The sequence below is a fragment of the Oncorhynchus kisutch genome, linkage group LG10, assembly GCF_002021735.2.
Source record: "Oncorhynchus kisutch isolate 150728-3 linkage group LG10, Okis_V2, whole genome shotgun sequence".
Taxonomy (NCBI): domain Eukaryota; kingdom Metazoa; phylum Chordata; class Actinopteri; order Salmoniformes; family Salmonidae; genus Oncorhynchus; species Oncorhynchus kisutch.
The window spans coordinates 16812990-16834599 of NC_034183.2; the positions used below are offsets into that span (position 1 = coordinate 16812990).

Consider the following 21610-nt stretch of genomic DNA (forward strand, 5'->3'; position numbering starts at 1 on the left):
GGAACTATGCCATCACTGGAAGGGAGTGAGAGAGAGAAAGAGCTAATCAAGATATTGATACTTGGAGCCAGGCTACTGGAACTATGCCATCACTGGAAGGGAGTGAGAGAGAGAAAGAGCTAATCAAGATATTGATACTTGGAGCCAGGCTACTGGAACTATGCCATCACTGGAAGGGAGTGAGAGAGAGAAAGAGCTAATCAAGATATTGATACTTGGAGCCAGGCTACTGGAACTATGCCATCACTGGAAGGGAGTGAGAGAGAGAAAGAGCTAATCAAGATATTGATACTTGGAGCCAGGCTACTGGAACTATGCCATCACTGGAAGGGAGTGAGAGAGAGAAAGAGCTAATCAAGATATTGATACTTCGAGCCAGGCTACTGGAACTATGCCATCACTGGAAGGGAGTGAGAGAGAGAAAGAGCTAATCAAGATATTGATACTTGGAGCCAGGCTACTGGAACTATGCCATCACTGGAAGGGAGTGAGAGAGAGAAAGAGCTAATCAAGATATTGATACTTCGAGCCAGGCTACTGGAACTATGCCATCACTGGAAGGGAGTGAGAGAGAGAAAGAGCTAATCAAGATATTGATACTTGGAGCCAGGCTACTGGAACTATGCCATCACTGGAAGGGAGTGAGAGAGAGAAAGAGCTAATCAAGATATTGATACTTGGAGCCAGGCTACTGGAACTATGCCATCACTGGAAGGGAGTGAGAGAGAGACAAATGTAAAACAATTAGAGAGTGTCATTTCCCCAAATTTGAAATCCTTATTCAAGATTTCAAAGACCTCTCTGATGAGAATAGGCGACCCGTCCTGTTGGGGGAGGACACAGAGAGCTGTGGGTTGTCAGCGCACACAATGCTGCCTGCCATAAAATGAGAGACAGTGTCTGAAAAACCAACCAGCCTGCACATGTTCTCCATGCTTATTGTTATTGTTCAATGTCTGGTTATTTTGACCCTTGGTTATTGTTTTTGACAATATTGATATTAATTATGTTCATATTTTAAATGTCCATCGTAAGCTTTGGCAATATGTTCATTGTTATGTTATGCCAATTGAACTGAGAGGATTAAAAAAGAGAGAAAGGGAGATAGTGGAAAAAGATAGATAGGGGCTGAGTTTACAAACCTGTTCTACTAACACACGGAAGCCTCAGGACCAGAACATCCAATCAATCAGAATAAACCAAATTACAACACAGTCAAAACCAAACTACATTACCTATTGGGAAACACAAGCACAAAGCAAAATGCAGTGCTATCTGGCCCTAAATCGACAGCACACGGTGGCAAACTATTTGACCATGGTTACTGATCAAAACCTTTGAAAAACCTTGGCAATGTACAGGCTCAGTGAGCACAGCCTTACCATTGAGAAGGGTAGACACAGGAAAACATGGCTCCCTGTAGAAGAAAGGCTGTGCAACAACTGCGCCACAGCAGAACCTGAGACAGAGCTGCATTTCCTGGCAAAATGTAAAAAAAATATAAAACAATTAAAGAGTGTCAGACCTCTCTGATGAGAATAGGCGACCTGTCCTGATGGGGGAGGATGCAGAGAGCTGTGGGTTGGCAGCACACTACATTGCTGTCTGCCACAAAATGAGGGACAGTTTCTGACAGACCAACCAGCCTGCACATGTCCTCCATGCTTACTGTTATTGTCCAATGTCTGGTTATTTTGACCCTTGATTAATGGTGTTACTGTTGTTCCGTTGACAATATTGATAATTATTATTTTATTTATGTTAACATTGTACATCTCCAAAGTAAGCATTGGCAATATGTACATTGAGAGAGAGAGAGAGAGAGAGAGAGCGAGCAAAAAAATAGTGTGTGTTTTCTTGATTTTGCTTCTGGAAAAAATGTACATGTAGAAGCTCTGAGTGTTTACTTTCTTTGTAATAATACAATAAGCTGGTTAATTTACTTGGCAGCATAACCTGTCATTTAAAAGTAAAGCTTTGAGTTGATAACTGTTAATGGTTGGACTGGCACAATTCATTCAACCCAGGAATAAGTGGCTGATTTAATTAGTTTTTTAGCATCCTTTTAATTATGGGCTAATCTCTGTGATGGAATAAGGAATCCCCACTGCTCCAGGTCTACAGGTACACACCAGTGTGTGCATTAATTAGGTTAGCAGGAACTTGAGTACATCTTCATAGTACATTCATTTAATTATTGTGCATTTATATCTAATGCATAATTACCACAGAGGGAAGAGTGATATTGTTGGATCTAATATTACAATTGCAACATTGATTCGATTTTATCTAATGTTGTTTTTGGTCAAATTTTGTGACCCACTTTAAAGGAAAACTCCACTGAAAAACTATATTTTGGTATTTGTTTCATTAGTCCGTTGTTGACATAGTCCCAAAATATTTTGCATGTCAGCAATCAAGTTTTCAAGATGTGTAACTTTCAAAATACAGAAATGCAACTGGTATGATGCATTTTGCATCATATGATTGTAACGGCAGATCTCCTCTTCATCTGAAGAGGAGTAAGGATCGGACCAAGATGCAGCGTGGTAAGTGTCCATAATGTTTTTGATGAAGACAAATGAACACTCGAACAAAAACAATAAACGATAACGTGAAATCTACAACAACCGAAACAGTACCGTGTGGCGACAAACACACACACGGAAACAAACACCCACAAACCAACAGTGAAACCCAGGCTACCTAAGTATGATTCTCAATCAGAGACAACTAACGACACCTGCCTCTGATTGAGAACCATACTAGGCCGAAACAGAAACCAAACATAGAAAAACAAACATAGACTGCCCACCCCAACTCACGCCCTGACCATACTAAATAAAGACAAAATAAAGGAAATAAAGGTCAGAACGTGACAATAATGCTGCATTTGACTTTTTGTGCCAATGTCGCTAAATGCACCCACCTGACCCCCATTATCAACGCTCTAGTGGTTGTAGGTGCTGTCAAAGCATAAATCAGTCTCTGACTGCCTCTCTCCTAGATATAGGAGGTCCTATATGCTCTGTTTAAGAGCAGATGAGAATGGACAGAATGTGGAGGAGGATGTAACAAGGTGAAAACATGGGAAGTCCTTTGTCTCAGCTCTTTTCTTACTTGGCCAAAATAAAGATATACATATTTTTTAATATGAATGATTTTCTATATAAAGGTTTGTGAACTGTTTCAAGAAAGTTATAGTTTCAATAAAGTTATGAATTATAGTTCCTCGTATTGAAGCTAGCTGAACTGAAATAGTGAACGTATGTGTGAGTGTTTGAGTGAGTATCATATTGTGTTGTAAGATTCTGAGACTGATGGTCAGGCACACATTCATTACAGCTCAATGTCACACTTCTCAGAGGGCAGACAGAGAGAGAGTGGTCCTGGGCAGGTTTGTGTTCCCCCTCTTCATCATGTAAATAGCCCGTTTCAGCAGACAGTTTAAGTGTGCTGTCAGGTCACCAGAATGGTTTCTCTTCACTCAATGTTTTTGGGCCAGCCTTCCAATTTACTGCCCTTGAACTCCCCCGTCTCAGGGGAATGGCAGTTAGATTTGCCTGATGAAAATTGTGGACATTCAAAACATTTAAGACAGGCATAGCAGCTGGTCAGAGGTCAGATCTTTGAGGATTCTCAGCACTTAGTGGTAGACACAAAGGTTTGAAATGACAATAAATAGAATAGTGAATAAGGGCTGTCAGTCTTGTTTAAGGCTGAGTTCAGTTGATGGGAAAATAGGTAGGTTGGCATTTATTGCATGAATCTTGACCTGGAGGCAGCTAGGCAGAATGGTCGCTAGTAGGCCTGTGCCTAAGTTATAAAATCTACTTTTAAACCTAGCCCTAACCGTAACCAGACTGCTAACCTTAATGCCTAACTCTAACCTTAAAATAAGACCAAAAGTGACATTTTTTATAATATAGCCAATTTGGACTTTGCAGCTGGCCCATCTAGCAGAAATCGCAGTTCTGCCTCCAGGGCAAGATTCATGATAATAAACGTCAAACTGTGGAAAATAGGGCTGACTGTGGAGGCAGTGCAAAGATAGCTACAATATTTATTGTTTATGCTTGGTGCTATTATGAAGATATTCATCTACACATGAAAGTTATCTGAGTAAGGGAGACAATTTGACTAGTTTACCGAAATTCACAATTGGCTACTTCAGCTCTCCTCTCTTCTGCTCTTCTCCCCTTCCTCCCCCTCTCCCCCTACCCACTTCTCTATTCTCCACCCCCTGTGGGTGTCTCCCTCTTTGAGTGACATCTGATCACCAATGGCACTGTAATGATAATCTGATAACAGTGGGCCGGATAGGGCCTTCCAAATGGGCTTTATCACATTACATTTAGACAAATGGCATGAAATGGCAACATTAAGATCCACTTAACGTGGGCTCTGCGCCACAGAAGGGCTCTCTGCCTGCCTCAGAGAGGGCTGAGTGGGCAGGGTGGTAGATGCTAGCGATGGGACGGTCTAATGGGGTTTTGATAGATGGATGCCATCATGCCAGCAGCCAGAGTGATGCTTTGCCCTGCTCCTCTGGAACAGTGGGAGATCGAAGAAATGTTTTGTTTTTCATAGTGATGAATGGGATTAACTAGTTTACACTGTTTATTATAAAGTCTTTGTCCCTCTGGTCTTTTCCCACAATAATGCTATCATAGCAATGAAACAGGGAGGGAGGAAGGTCTCGGAAAATGTGAAAGTGATGGGGAGCAAGGCAGATGGATGTGTTTAGGAGAAGAAAAGGAAGGAAGGAAGAGAGTGAAGGACAGACTGGTGGGATGAGGAGAGAAGAGAAAATGCGTATTGAACAGAGTCGGAGGTTAAAAAAATATTTTAAAAAGTGAGATTTTTGGAGAGAGAGAGAAAGCTGATTAATGAAAAAGCTGAAAATACTTCTTGCTAACAAACCTTGCCATCTCCTTGGATACTCTGGAATCTGAGACCCTTCTTCAGCTGTGGCAGACAGGATTCTAATTTAGAACAAGGTATTTAGGCGTGACATGACTGTCTGTGTCTCCGTCTGTCTGCTTCTCTCTGGCCTGTCATCTCCTGGCCTTAATGATGTCTCAGGTCCTAGTCTGGCTGCCTGGGTTGTGTGATTCACCAGGCTAGGGGTGGCAGCTACAGGCCACTGCTTTGACTCAGACAGAATGCTCTAGCCAAACACAACATCTGGAACAAACTTTATTCTACTTTTATGTTTTGGGCTTTGAGATTCAGAGTTTAAAAAAGAGCAGCATACACACAGAAATGTTTAAACACACTGGAAAAGATACAACTTTATTTCTCCCTGGTGGAACAATACAAAGTTAACAAGTGCAGAAACAATTCAACTCATAACTCTACGTTATCATCATCACCACACCCACAGTGAGGTACCGACAAATCACTACAAAGCTTCTTTGTACAGGTGGAGATTTACTCTACGGCAACCTCAAGCAAGAGGTACCGATACACCAAGTCTAGAACCAACAACACCCTGAACAGCTTCTACCCCCAAGCCATAAGACTGCTAAACAGTTAGTCCTGGTAGCTATTTGGTTAAGTAGTTAACTATCTGCGTTGACCCATTTTGCACTCACTTTTTTGACTCATCACATACGTTGCTGCTACTGTTCACTATGTCACTTTATCCCTAGTTATATGTACATATCTACCTCAATTACCTCGTACCCCTGCACAGTGACTCAGTACTGGTCCTCCTTGTATATAGACAAGTTATTGTTACTCATTATGTATCTATTATTACTTTTAATATTACGTGTTTTACTTTTGTATTATTTCTCTATTTTCTTTCTCTCTGCACTGTTGGGAACGGACCATGAGTATGCATTTCACTGTTAGTCCACAGCTGTTGTTTACTAGATGTTTAACTGAAGTCTGTGCGCCCAGTGGGTTGCTAGGGAAGGGGCATTTCCCTATTTATCACGACTACATATTGTCGATGGAAAAGGAAGTCCCTGCTCACAGTAGCTTTGCTTTGTTACAGCAGCACAGCACTGTGGCTCCAGAGGAGACGTGTGTTCCCTAGCATATCTGATCTCTGCCATTTCCCCTGCTTTGAGCCCAATTAAATCCCCTTTGTATTGCAGCAGCTGTTTAAAATTCCTGCTCCTCCCAGTTTCCTAGCTGCTGCCACTGCTCTCTCTCACTTTCTGCAGGAGGGAGGGAGGGAGGTAGGGAAGGAGGTGGCTGACGGAAGAAGGGAGGGGTGGAGAGAGAAGAGAGAGGGGGAGAGAGGGAAAGGGGGAGGGAGAGATAGGAGAGGGAGTGACAGAAAGAGAGAGGTAGTGACAGAAAGAGAGAGAGAGAGAGAGAGAGAAGAAATGAAGGAAGGAAAGAGGAAGAGAGAAAGAGATAGCTTGCCAGTCCAGTCCAACCCAATTATTTCAGTTGGTCACATCTTATCTCAGCACTAGGTACAAGTCAACTTATATCGCACTTCTTGTGTTTTAAAAATGATATATTTCTATGATTATCCATATTATTAGTAGTGCACTGTTGGGAAAGAGCTCTTAAGTAAGAATTTCTCTGTACTTTTGCATTCTGTGCACGTGGCGAATAAACGTTGAAACTTGAAACATATCAGCACAGGATACAAGTCCACTGGAGCAGCCACGCAGTTAGATTGTAGCCTTTTAGTGTACAGAAGTTAACTCAAACTGACCAAATCTGAACTTTATTGCTGATTACAACAGATTATAATGTCAGCAAGGGTCATTCTTATAACAGAAATGTGTATAGTTCTGCCATTTTTATTGGCCCCTACCAAGGACACTGCAGTGCTGCATGGTTGGTACGGTCCAGGAATTCTCTGCACGTAATGTACTGGCTGTGCAGCTGCCAGATATCCAGGTTACAGCTGCAGAATCAGGGGGAGAGTGAAGAGAGACACACCCCTGTACTGCACTGTATACGCTCTTAGAAAGAAGTGATTTCTGGATCCAAAAAGGGTTCTTCGGCTGTCCCCATCAGAGAACCCTTTGAAGAACCCCTTTTGGTTCCAGGTAGAATCCTTTCTATTCCAGGTACAAACCTTTTGGGATAGATGTAGAACCCTTTCCACAGAGGGTACTATATGGAACCCAAAAGAGTTCTACCTGGAACCAAAAATGGTTCTCCTATGGGGACAGCAGCAGAACCCTTTTGGAACCTTTTCTCTACGAGCGGGCCTCCTGTCTTCCTCCATCACAATCCTTCCGCCTCCCAGCCTGCTGACACAAACATATGCTTTATTCTCTCTCCCCCTTCCCAACACAACAAGGCTGTACTTTATGTATCAATCGGAAAGTACAGTATATGTCAGCAATTAGTTAAGCGCTGAGCTTTATTCAATCCCTGTGCGGTTCCTAACACCTTTCTTTTTCACTGAAGTGATTATTTTGTCTGCACTCCACTCTTGCTCATTGCTAAGCTGACAAGGTGACTTGAAGGGGAAGACCACTGTGTTCAGTAAGGTTTTATTATGTTGACATATTTCTTTTCCATAGACTTCACCTTGTAATTAAATCTATCCTGCAGAGAGAGCCTGGGTCTACATCCCAAATGGCACCCTATTCCCTATAAAGTGCATTACTTTTGACCTGAGCCCTACCAAATGTAGTGCACTATATAGGGAATAGGATGCCATTTGGGATGCAAGCCTCAGATTCAATTCAGTGATTGCTCTGTGTGTGAGATGGTCTATGTTCTCATTTAGGTCAGGGCTCTCAATGGCTATTACCGGTATGGGACATTGGTGCTTATAATTTAAATGAACCAAATTAATATATATTTTTTATCATTATTCTTAATGGGTCTCTTTAAATAAAGCCTGGACAGGAAAAGGACTGGACATCAATTTGTGAAGGTTGTAGTAGAGGAAACTTCACCAACTTATGTTTAATTAGAAAAATAATAAGATCACAAAATACACACAAAGGCCTTTTCTGAAGACTGCCACTGTAGAATAGAGATATCGCTCGATTCAGGTGAGTCATTTGTCGCTGAAGAAAAATAGTGTTGTCTGTCTTCAAGATGCTCAGTGTCAACCTCCATGGTGAATCGTCTAGGATGTTTACCACTCATAGAAAGTCTCTGACTAGTTTACTTTAAATAAATCCCCAATAGATACAGTACTTCCACAACTTCTTCTGACTACTACTGAATTTAACCCCACACAGCAACCAAGTGCAATCAACACTCAAACACACAAATCAAACAAAGCCCCCTCGTTTGTAACCACATTTTATCCAGTTCACTTCAAGTCTCCATTGGTTTCTTATTAGAACAGTCCCAGCCCATGCAGGGGTATACATGGTCAGTTTCAGTGCCTGTGGCCTGTTCCTTAGCAGTGTTTGGGTAGCAGCAGCTCCATTCACCTGGGCCTTCTGTTGTAGTCTAGACGTTTCGTCATACTCTATCCTCCAATGCCCTGTGTGTAGAAGCTCAGAGGAATGGAGGTGAGCAGGAACTGCTAGCTAGCCACTAGCTTCCGTAGGGCCAGCCACCCTGTGGTATGTTACTGTGTCAATAATCCAGGCAGACAGAGACAGGTGTCTGAGCCGTGCTATCCTCTGCCCGGCGTCGCTGCTCTCTACTCTTCTACTCATTCATCCTCTTGCAGCTTCACTCTGAATGGAAAAAAAGACAGTGATACACTATTAAAACCCTCATAACGATGGTATTGACAGTACAAGCAACTAAATTAATTAGAAAATATTTATTTATTTATTAACAACCCCCCCCCCCCCCCACACACACACACAGCAGACTTCACTTGATTTAATTTATTTACTACCCAAACGTTACCACGCAAACCCATTCAGCTGCAGTAGTGGTTCAAAGATACAATGTGAATATGCAGGAAATAGACACACGCTTTGGAGACAAAAGAAATGACATGAAAGATATTTGAAGCGCCCAAGCTTATTTCTGGAGAGAATCTGGCATTAGTAAGTGGTATCTTTATCAGATTATTATGTCACACTGCTCAGGTAGACTGGCAGGCAGATGACTGCTGTTAGTGTGTATGTTGCCGTATGGTTTGGTCAAAGCAATGTACCTACCATACATTGACCATCTGTTGAATCAGAAACCAGACTGCCAGGCAATAGACTTGCTGATATGATACACTACACTACAAAAGTATGTGGACACCTGCCCGTCAAATATCTCATTCCAGAAACTTGGGCATTAATATGGAGTTGGTCCCCCCTGTGCTGCTATAACAGCCTCAACTCTTCTGGGAAGGCTTTCCACTAGATGTTGGAATATTGCTGCGGTGACTTGCCTCCACTTCAGCCACAAGCGCATTAGTGAGGTCAGGCACTGATGTTGGGCAATTAGGCCTGGCTCGCAGTCGGCGTTCCAATTCAACCCAAAGGTGTTCAATGGAGTTGAGGTTAGAGCTCTGTGCAGGCCAGTCAAGTTCTTCCACTCCAATCTCTACAAAACGTTTCTGTATGGACTTCACTTTGTGCACGGGGGCATTGTCATGTTGAAACACGAAAGGGTCTACTCCAAACTATTGCAACAAAGTTGAAAGCACAGAATCGTCTAGAATATCATTGTATGCTGTAGCGTTAAGATTTCCTTTCACTGGAACTAAGGGGCCTAGCCCGAACCATGAAAAACAGCCCCAGACCATTATTCCTCCTCCACCAAACGTTACGGATGGCCTATGCATTCGGGCAGGTAGCGATCTCCTGGCATCTGCCAAACACAGAGCTGTTGGCCTGCCAGATGGTGAAGCGTGATTCATCATTCCAGAGAACGCGTTTCCAATGCTCCAGAGCCCAATGGCGGCTAAATTTACACCACTCCACTGACACTTGGCATTGCGCATGATGATCTTAGGCTTGTGTGTGGCTGCTCGGCCATGGAAACCCATTTCATGAAGCTTCTGATGAACAGTTCTTGTGCTGACGTTGCTTCCAGAGGCAGTTTGGAACTCAGTAGTGAGTTTTGCAACCGAGGACAGACGACTGTGGTTTTGTCTAGCTTCACACTTCTCGGCTGAGCCGTTGTTGCTCCTAGATGTTTCCACTTTACAGTAACAGCACTTACAGTTGACTGGGGCAGCTCTAGCAGGGCAGAAATTAGACGACTGACTTGTTGGAAAGGTGGCATCCTATGATGGTGCCACTTTAAAAGTCACTGAGCTCTTCAGTGCAGGACATTCTACTGCCAATGTTTGTCTATGGAGAATGCATAACTGTTTGCTTGATTTTATAAACCTGTCAACAATGGGTGTGGCTGAAATAGCCAAATCCACACATTTTTTAGGGGTGTCCACATACTTTTGTGTATCTTAGCCACAGGGGCCTGACTGGAAATGACTGTCAGGTGACGGTCAGGCAGACGGCTCAGCTCTGAGTCAGGGCCTATGATTGTGGTGACAGATGCCACCTCGTTTGGTCGACTCTGCTATAGATGACCCTAGCTGGCCTGGTGAGGCAGCCTGGCATGCAGGCAGGCATCACCCAGGAGTTGGGAGGTCCATATGGCACCGGGCCTGGTTGCTGTGATCCGATGCCAAATGTTCTGGTGATAATCACCATGGAGATAGAGCTTCATCTCTCACTATGGTTAACATGCATTAATATGATATGAAATGCTGCTGGCTGCTTATTCAGTTTTCACACTGTCGATGCTACAGTAGTTTGCATTTCCTGCTGTACAGGAAAATTCGCAGCAACTAAAGAGTTATCAAATTAAGATCCTGCATCTGTACACACCAAGCCCTGAGCAGCTTGATCGTCGCTCACAAACTGTATTATAAAGCCTAAAACCTAGATTCTGACCTAAATTATATTGCAGTTCAGCTATTTTTTTTATAATGCTCTGAGGCATCATACTACGTTAGTATCAGTATGGGAACATGAGGAATCCAAAGAGCAGCACTAATCATAGAAAAGGGAAGGCTCAATCTGCCAATATCACAAAACTGAATCCAGGACCTCTCTCTGGTAAGGGGTCCATCACACATGTGCGATCCGATGGTATCAAGAGAGTTAAGGGTTATCACCCCACCCCTGGGATGGGACAACTGGCCTTGAGGCCAGGCACCACACCCTCATAGGGTCATTTCCCCCCCTTAATCATACCACAATCAACTTTTCCCCGTTTCATTTTGTATACATGTTTTATGATATGTACCCATTGATTCTTGAAGAATATAACTTACAAATGCCTCATGAGCTTAGTTCAACAGCTGTACCCTATCAGAAATGAAATTATAAGCGTGTTTACTACAATGTTTGTAAACAAAGTAAATGTAAACAAATATTATATAGCATCAAAACATGGTTAAACTATACATTTTATATAATTCCTTCGCACTCTCTATGAATTTGAAAGTGGTTCAGTTTCTCCAGGCCTTTCCCTTAGCTTTTTATAAAAACCGGGGCAGAGAAAACACTTTATTATTGTTTCAACTGCTGAATGACCCTTTAATGTAGTGAGCTTTGAAATGATTGGTGTATGTTCATTCTAAAGGGATTCAAATGCATTCAAATGTTAATGACGGTAGTATGATAAACTAAAGAAAATATACATTTTTTCAAGTTTTTGACATTTTTATGTTGACTTTTTGAAAATACTAATATTAATGGCCCAAAATACAAACAAATATAAATACTGACAGCTTGATGCAAAAATGTAATTTCAGCATGTGGTGCTTGGCCTTAATATGACCAGATATTCTAACCAGATCTGAGACATTGTACAGATGTAGGATCTTAATTTAAGACAGTTTGCTGTAGCAGAAAAATAATCCTACAGCAACAGCAAATGTGAATTATTATGTGCATTATAATGAATGGACATTTTTGTAGGGGTTGATCCTTTTTTGTAAGGGGAAATCAAGTCAAATTTGAAATGGAAATTACAAACGTCAGAAGCCTTTTTAAACCTAAAAAGTATTACATTTTCTGAAAGTTATCCTGCAACAGGGTGACCAAATTAAGATCCTACATCTGTAACTGTCAGGAGGAGATCCCGTTTCATTATTGAGCTCTGAGTGTTTTTTATTTGCGCTGTGCTGGGAGCTTCCAGGAACAGCTGTGTGTGTTTACTGCTGTGTAAAGGCTTGCTACAGGGCCCCAGTGGACCACAATGTCAAAAATATATCAGTTATGTGGCCATGTGCTCATGTGCTCTCCATGCACAAATTGTCAAAGAAAGCATACCAAAGCATTGGATCTTTTTTCTGTTATGAGCCAATATAGTCCACAGCTTCTTATCAATCATGGCATACTTGATACTGTCATGATCCCACTGTGCATATTATTTGTTCCACTTAACCAATGTGGACTTGTTGTCTGTTATCTATATTGGACCTATCGGTTCCTGTAAATACATGACTGTGCATGAGTAAATGATTATGCTTTCTGCTCATCCATGCATTGCGACTCTTCCTTTTAGCTAGAACATACAGTACCTGGTTAAGCATTCTGTATTTGTTTAGGCTGACTTCAATACCTGAACAGCAGAATTTTTATAAATCTATCCATGGAGAGAAAGTAATATCAGATTCCCAGACCGCCTACGCTGAGCCAATAACAGATTTAAGTCTGTGCACACATAACAGCCTTCTCAAGTAGAATCCCAGCTAGAAAATGTGGTTCCTTAGAAGTTGTAGGAACGTACGCTTTTGGTTACCAATTGGTTCTGGGAACGAAGCCATAAGTTTCCTGACTGAACGTTTTTTTTACTTTCTGAGAACCGAAGTGAACATTTTGCCTGTTCTGGTAACGTTAATCTTTAGGTTGCAGGGAGGTTCTGAGAACATTTTACTATGGTTCCCTGAAAGTGTTCCTAGGAGGTTTTATTAACGTTCTGAGAATGGAAATTCTAGGTTATTTGAAGGTAATTAAATAACGTTCTCAGAACATGTTTCAGAAAGACTTTTAGTAACATCAGTGAGATTCAAACCATTGCTCTTCTGTTCTCTATCCATGGAATTAGTCCACTGCGCCCCCAGGATGGAGCTGGCGTGAAATGTTTTTTTAAACAAAGCTGTTCATTTTTGTCGATTCAAACAGACCCCATTTCAAAGGAAACAAGCACTCAATCAATAAGATCACACACTTAACAAGATAGAGGATAGAGATAGTTTTGTTGGGACTGAAAACGGAATGTATATGTTTTTAAATAACATTCTTAGTGTCACGCCCTGACCATAGAGATCCTTTTTATGTCTCTATTTTGGTTTGGTCAGGGCGTGAGTTGGGGTGGGCGTTCTATGTTTTGTGTTTATATGATTTTCTATTTCTATGTTTTGCCTGGGTATGGTTCTCAATCAGGGACAGCTGTCTATCGTTGTCTCTGATTGGGAACCATACTTAGGTACCCTTTTCCCCACCTGTGTTTGTGGGAAGTTGACGTACTTTATGGCACTTAGCCTTAAGCTTCACGGTTTAGTTTTGTAGTGTGTATTGTTTTGTTTTGCGTATTTTCTTAATTAAAGAACATGTACGCCCACCACGCGGCACCCTGGTCCAGTTCCTTCAACAGTCGTGACACTTAGAACGTTATTTGAACATTACTAATGTTTTATTTTTTTGTTGAAAGTTTTCTTAATTTTCGGAGAACTTGACTTTAAATAGAACCATGGAGAGAAACTGTAGAAAAACATTATGCTGAAGCACTGAAATTCCCACAGAACGTTGTTTCTTAATACTCTCTGAATGTTCTGAGATCATGACTTTGAATAGAACCATGAGGAAACCTGTAGAAAATGATGTATGTTACGTTATGTACTGAAATTCCCACCTAAGAAACATGGTTCTCAGAACATTATGTGCTAGCTGGGTATCCTGCACCATTCCCAGAGCATTGTGGGAAGGTTGTATGCAAAATAACAAAACAACCACCAAGTTCTCACCAAGCTCTAAGAAACATATGGTTCTCACAACGTTATCTGCTAGCTGGGATTATGGTAAACAGTGTTCCCACACATTAACTTGCCATGCTGCAATTCCTCCCCACAAAGAAATGGATGCAGAGCAATAATCTGATACTAAGTATTGTTGTGGCAGGTAGCCTAGTGGTTAGAGTGTTGGACTAGTAACCGGAAGGTTGCAAAATCGAATCCCTGAGCTGACAAGGTAAAAATTTGTCATTCTACCCCTGAACAAGGCAGTTAACCCACTGTTTGTCATTGAAAATAAGAATTTGCTTTTAACTGACCTGCTTAGTTAAATAAAGGTAAAAAAAAAATGGTTGTAGATTGTGCTTCAGTTTGGTGACCTTTGACCCCTATTTCTGTTGGTTTACATCCGACCAACAAACAGATGTTCCTCTAAGTATGAATCTAATTCTCAGCCATTACCCATCATCCTCCCTGTCCCTGGGGTTACGGCTCTGTCGCTTGCAACTTAACTCAAGACCATCTGATGATTTTTTGTGTATTTATTTGGGCAACAAACTTTGGATCCTATTCAGTCATAACCGATTACAGAATTTGCAGTGTAAGACAATAACAATGTTATTTTCATCTCATACCAGAAAAACAGCTTGTGATTGAACAGAGCCTTTAGCCTCAGTCTTTGAGATGGTATCATCTCAATGTTTGTATCATTTGGAAGAAAACATGATTTGTTATTCATAACTTGTACAGATTATGAAAATGTCGTACAAATGAATGCTTACTGAAAGCACTCGCTTTGAACTTCCTAAGCCAAACTCAGCTTACTCTAAACAATCAAATGTTTTGTCAAATATTACATCTTTATTTTCAGAACAAGATCATACTGTTGCTACCACATCCATAACAACCTTACAGAGTCATAATGCAAAGTCTTCACTACCAATCATCTATTACAGCAGCACGTATTACCATCAGGTAGCCTATGGATGCTACCTTCCTATAGGCCTACTTTGTCTTTTATCCACAATGTGAATCCTGAGCCAAACCTGATCCATTTTCAAAGACCGTATGTTCTGTGTGAAGCTGTTTCCAGTAGGAGTGAAGCATCCCTGACAGAGACTGATGAGGCCTCTCAGACTGAACTGACTGCTCTCTCTAACAACGGGCCTCTGTGGACATGTCTGGTGGCACAGGTGTTTGACCAGTATTGTCACAGCAAAATAGTCATGCAGCAACAGGATTTTAACATTTAGTCAATATTGTTGCTTGATCAGTGGTTAGGCTTTTAGCTGGCCAAAATTAGGCGACATGCAATACTGTTAATATAACCATGTGCTAGTGCAGGTTCTCAGGGAATTTATTTATAATTAAGCTAATCTTATTCTAAGAAAATAAGAGTGGTACAGAAATGAACATTACATTATCTGGCAACAGCTCTTGTGGACATTCCTGCAGTCAGCATGGCAATTGCACGCTCCCTCAAAACTTGAGACATTTGTGGCATTGTGTTGTGTGGCACTTTTTAGAGTGGCCTTTTATAGTCCCCTGCACAAGGTACACCTCTGTAATGATCATGCTGTTTAATCATCTTCTTGATATGCCACACCTGTCAGGTGGATGGATTATCATGGTAAAGGAGAAATGCTCACTAACAGGGATGTAAACAAATTTGTGCATAACATTTGAGAGAAATAAGCTTTTTGTGCCTATGGAACATTTCTAGGATATTTTATTTCAGGTCATGAAACATGGGACCAACACTTTACATGTTGCATTTATATTTTGTTCAGTATAATTAGGCATATATTCATCATTAGGACAGGCTCTATGGACAGGTGTTCCTATGAACATGTCCCACTGGTAGTTACTAGGAATGTGTTCACCGCTAGGACAGATTCTGTCTCAGCTCTCCTGTCTGTGTCAGAACCCTGACTCTGACGGTCTGGTACGGCCAACAAACCCATTTGTCATATCTCTGCTCTCATTAAGTTATCATAGACAGTCAGAGAGAGGGCTTGGCCAGAGGACTGGTGTCTGTCTGTCTGCCGTTCTGGCTGTCCGGCTGTCTGGCTCGTAGTGAGAGCTCTGTGTTTTGAATACAAGCCAGCTCCTCGACACCAAGAGAATGTCTGAGACAGAGATTGATCCAATCCTTTGATGAACATTGAGGTTGTTCTGACGAATATTCTGACTGTGTTGATCCAATCCTTTGATGAAGATTGAGGTTGTTCTGAATAATATTCTGACTGTGTTGATCCAACCCTTTGATGAAGATTGAGGTTGTTCTGACTAATATTCTGACTGTGTTGATCCAATCCTTTGATGAAGATTGAGGTTGTTCTGAATAATATTCTGACTGTGTTGATCCAACCCTTTGATGAAGATTGAGGTTGTTCTGACTAATATTCTGACTGTGTTGATCCAACCCTTTGATGAAGATTGAGGTTGTTCTGACTAATATTCTGACTGTGTTGATCCAACCCTTTGATGAAGATTGAGGTTGTTCTGACTAATATTCTGACTGTGTTGATCCAACCCTTTGATGAAGATTGTTCTGATTAACATGACATTTTTTTATTTGATTAACATTACATTTTTGATTGAGGTTATTCTTCCAGTTGTTCTTTGAATTCCTTGAAGACAGATATACAGTGCATTCGAAAAGTATTCATACCCCTAGACTTTTTCCACATTTTTTTTATGTTACAGCCTTATTCTAAAATTTATAAAATATTGTTTTCCTTCATCAATCTACACACAATATCCCATAATGACAAAGTAAAAACAGGTGTTTAGACATTTTTGCAAATTTATATATATAAAAAAAATAGAAACACGTTACTTAAATAAGAATACAGACCCTTTGCTATGAGATTTGAAATTGAGCTCAGGCACATCCTTTTTCCAGTGATCATCCTTGAGATGTTTCTATAACTTGATTGGAGTCCACCTGTGGTAAATTCAATTGATTGGACATGATTTGGAAAGGCACACACCTGTCTATATAAGGTCCTACAGATGACAGTGCATTTCAGAACAAAACCAAGCCATGAGGTTAAAGGAATTGTCCGTAGAGCTCCAATTGTGTTGAGGCACAAGGTTACCAAAACATTCTTGCAGCATTGGAACCACCATGACTCTTCCTAGAACTGGCCGCCTGGCCAAACTCAGCAATCGGCGGAGAAGGGCCTTGGTCAGGGAGGTGACCAAGAACTTGATGGTCACTCTGACAGAGCTCCAGAGTTCCTCTGTGGAGAAGGGAGAACCTTCCAGTAGAACAACGATCTCTTCAGCACTCCACCATCAGGTCTTCATGATAGTGTGCAGACAGATGCCACTCCTCAGTAAAAGGCACATGGAGTTTGTCAAAGGTACCTAAACGACTCTCAGACCATGAGAAACAAGATTATCTGGTCTGATGAAACCAAGATTGAACTATTTGACCTGAATGCTAAGCATCAGGTCTGGAGAAAACCTTGCACCACCCCTGAAGCATGGTGGTGGCAGCATCATGCTGTGGGGATGTTTTTCAGCGGCAGGGATTGGGAGACTAGTCAGGATCAAGGGAAAGATGAATGGAGCAAAGTACAGAGAGATCCTGATGAAAACCTGCTCCAGAGCACTCAGGACCTCAGACTGGGGCGAAGGTTTACCTTCCAACAGAACAATGACCCTAAGCACACAGCCAAGACAATGCAGGAGTAGCTTCAGAACAAGTCTCTGAATGTTATTGAGTGGCCCAGACAGACGCCGGACTTTAAATCAACCTAATATCTGGAGAGACCTGAAAATAGCTGTGCAGCGACACTCCCTTTCCAACCCGACAGAGCTTGAGAGAATCTGCAGAGAAGAATAGGAGAAACTCCCCAAATACATATGTGTCAAGCTTGTAGTGTCGTACCCAAGAAGACTCAAAGCTGTAATCGCTGGCAAAGGTGCTTGAAGAAAGTACTGAGCAAAGGGTCTGAATAGTTATGTAAATGTTATAAACATTTCTAAAAACCTGTTATTGCTTTGTCATCATGGGGTATTGTGATGAGGACTTATTATTTTTTAATCCATTTTAGAATAAGGCTGTAACATAACAAAATGTGGAAAAAGTAAAGGGGTCTGATTACTTTCCAAATGCACTGTATATGTGGGTCGAGGCTGGATGTGTGTCTCCAAGATACCATTGGTTGTCTCTCACTTTCCTCCTCTAAGTGGTGACTGAAGGAGCATGTTGAGACATGATATGGAAAAGAGTAGGTGACTGCATGTGTGTGTGGGAAGATGTGACACAAGTGAGTATGTGTGTGTGTGTGTGTGTGTGTGTGTGTGTGTGTGTGTGTGTGTGTGTGTGTGTGTGTGTGTGTGTGTGTGTGTGTGTGTGTGTGTGTGTGTGTGTGTGTGTGTGTGTGTGTAAGGTTAGAACAGGTGAGGGCATGAGAGTGTGGCGAGGCTCAGTGTTTCTGATTCCCATCATCCTACGAAGCGTTTGGGGGCAATCAAATAAAAGTGTATTGGTCGCTTACACAGATTAGCAGATGTTGTAGAGGGTGCAGCAAAATGCTTATGTTACTAGCTCTAAACAATGCAGTAAAATACTTATGTTACTAGCTCTAAACAATGCATTAAAATGCTTATGTTACTAGCTCTAAACAATGCATTAAAATGCTTATGTTACTAGCTCTAAACAATGCAGTAAAATGCTTATGTTACTAGCTCTAAACAATGCAGCAAAATGCTTATGTTACTAGCTCTAAACAATGCAGCAAAATGCTTATGTTACTAGCTCTAAACAATGCAGTAAAATGCTTATGTTACTAGCTCTAAACAATGCATTAAAATGCTTATGTTACTAGCTCTAAACAATGCAGCAAAATGCTTATGTTACTAGCTCTAAACAATGCAGTAAAATGCTTATGTTACTAGCTCTAAACAATGCAGTAAAATGCTTACGTTACTAGCTCTAAACAATGCAGCAAAATGCTTATGTTACTAGCTCTAAACAATGCAGTAAAATGTCAACTGTACACAGTAATAAAAAATGATACAAATCCAGAAATGTCGGGAACGAATCCAATTAACAACCAAATAGCACTGTAAGAGTAATGAAAGGGTAAATAATGTTTTGTGTCATTTTGGACCACCGCCATTTCTCACATAATTCATTTTGCTGACACAAAAAGATCCCTCCTTGTCTAGCGTATTTAGTTTTGTCAACAAAAGGAAAGTTTACAGACAAATTAGCTGTTCCCATCAGGCCTGTTGTGCATTTTTTTATCCAACATGTAGGCTACTTTACTTGCATAAAATGGTTAGATGGAAACCTGGTTACAAACATGAAGTTTGTTAACAATTCCAAGAGGCATGAGGGGAAAATTCTACCTTCTCCCGTCCTACAGCCTAGGCTATTTTCCTATCCAGTCCAAATCCCACCTCTCCCAAACTCCTGACTCCTGTCTCACATGAACATTCCTAACTTTATTCTGTAATCCATAGGTTGCATGATCAAAACACCTCTCTCCCCTGCATGTCAAGATACCTCTATAACATTTCCCTGCTACTCTGCGCGCTCTCATACTTGCTTAGAGCTTCACTAGAGAATGTGTGATCAACAAATGGTATGAGAGTTTTTAAAACTGAGTTGGTATTTAAACGATTTCCACTCCCCGTTATTCATTAGCTGATCTGCTATCTGTATATGAGATATTCTGTCATTCGTTGAAGGAGGTTATCTAAAGCTTAGCAACTTTGGTCATTTGGCTTTTGTTATACAGTTACACAGTTTGTATGATTCGACAACCCTTTGTGTCTCCTGGAGCGCTCTCTGTGTTTTAAATGCTTCAAATGTTCCCGGGACACTAGGGATAAATCCGATTTATTCCCGGTATTGAAACTTGGGTCTATGCTGGAGATGCCAAATCTTTTCTTAGGGAGAAATATTGTGCTGATGGTTTGCTATGGTAACTTTCACTTAGCAACATTGTAACATTCAATGAGACATAGAGCAAGACAACGTGAGGTGATGAACCCTGAGGGAGAATGTGCTAGGCTCCCTTGTGCTTTCTGCTGTATATAATTAAATCATGAGCACCAAATGGCATTTGAAAAGTGTTACTTTCCTTATCCTGACAACTCTATACAAGTCCATACTGTTTAATGCACAATGAGTCTGAATGGACATCCACTGTGTGACGGGGTGACTCACCAGACGGTCGGTGTGTGGTAGGGGAGGAGCGTGGGGCTCTGGCCCTCGCCTCTGAGGCTGTGTCTGGGGTGGTGGTGACTGAGGGCCATGGGGTGACCCTGGGCCTGGTTCTGGGTCTCACTCTCCTCTCCTGGGACAGGCCGGTGCCACTGGCTCCTAGCCTTCTTCAGCCAGCGCCCTCCCAGACCCCACTTCTCCAGGTAAACCCGACACAGCTCATAGTTCATGGCCGAGTAGTAGAGGAAGTCCAGGGCTAGCAGCACCATGACGAAGAAGCCATAGATCCACACTCCTACTAGGGCTGTGTAGTTACTGTAGAGAACAGATAGGTGAAGAGAGAGACGGAGTGAGAATGGTGTGAAATATCATTCTAAATATTTGTATGTTGCATTTCAAGCATATTTTTTTGTCATTTGATATTACGGTAAAGGGAGTGCTTTACTGAGATGTAAAGGGCACTCTCACAGCCTATCCATTTTAAGAACTTCATTGCTCTTCAATATTTTGTCCCAGTATTCAACACCAACACATTTTATGTATTTCACACGCCATAAGGATTTATGTGGTGCATTAAACCATTTGCGGGATTCACTCGCCAATCCATAAATCGCTGCAAGGTAAAAATGAGTGCAAATAGTTTCCAATTACACTCTACCTCCACGAACAGCGTTATGAATGAGACTTGTAATAAATGTCTCGAGGATGTGTTACTAAGATGATGGTTTTACGGAGCAGAGCTGTGCATTAGAAAAGGGACTACCCAGGAAGACACTACCCATTCCTATTAGAATGCAAATCTCCAAAGTTGACATAAAATGATCACTTTGATCATGAAAGACAGTGGAGAGAGGATATTACGGCCAAAGTGAGGTTTATCATATGGAGGGAACACCAAAGCTTGATGATTAGTTGATTATTATCAGCTGTGTAGTGCTAGGGTAAAAACTCAAACGTGCACCCCTTGGGGTCCCAAAGTCCGAGTTTGGGAAACCCTGGTCTAATGCATAACATGCTGACCAAATAGCTCCTTGGATGGTGTTGTAGATATTTCACAACACCAGGAATAATAAACCCACCATGGTCACTAGCTTTGCAACTGCACTCAAACAAACCCAAATAAAACCCCTGTTTACCTTGTCTCACTTCCCTCGCCGGGCCTGTGTGACATATAGCTGACTGTTTGCATAGCTTAGCAGTCTATGGTGATGTGTAAATCTGTCTGTTTAAGGGCAGTGGGGCCATTCAGGAGTGTATTTAAGTGAACCTAGAGTAAGCAAAGGGGACTGTTTGGACAGCTGTCTGTGTGGAGAGATTGATGAGAGCAGACTCACCACACAGCAACAACAAATGTTAGACAATGTTAAACAAGGCAACTTTCCTAATGCATACACATGAAGTCATCACCTGCTAATACCGGTACATGGTCCAATCATAAGCTACAATAATAGAATAGCTCATGCTCCTAACAGTAGACAGAACGCTCAGAGTCTCAGACCCAGAGCTATTGCCAGTTTAACCTGGGGCCAGTGGTAAATATCACCACTTCAGCT

The 21610-nt window shown here is 41.5% G+C and overlaps 1 protein-coding gene across 1 annotated transcript in view; it reads right to left on the reverse strand.

Annotated features, from left to right (window-relative positions):
- Nucleotides 1–5264: 5264 nt before the first annotated feature.
- The window catches only part of shisal1a (shisa like 1a), a 42944-nt gene continuing 26598 nt past the window's right edge, over nucleotides 5265–21610 (reverse strand). Inside the window, exons 4-5 of the mRNA XM_020492437.2 lie at nucleotides 20061–20372; nucleotides 5265–8627 (exon numbers count right to left, since the gene is read on the reverse strand). Of these exons, the coding sequence (XP_020348026.1) occupies nucleotide 8627; nucleotides 20061–20372 (313 nt within the window). The 3' untranslated portion in view covers nucleotides 5265–8626. The remainder of the gene's footprint in view (nucleotides 8628–20060; nucleotides 20373–21610) is intronic.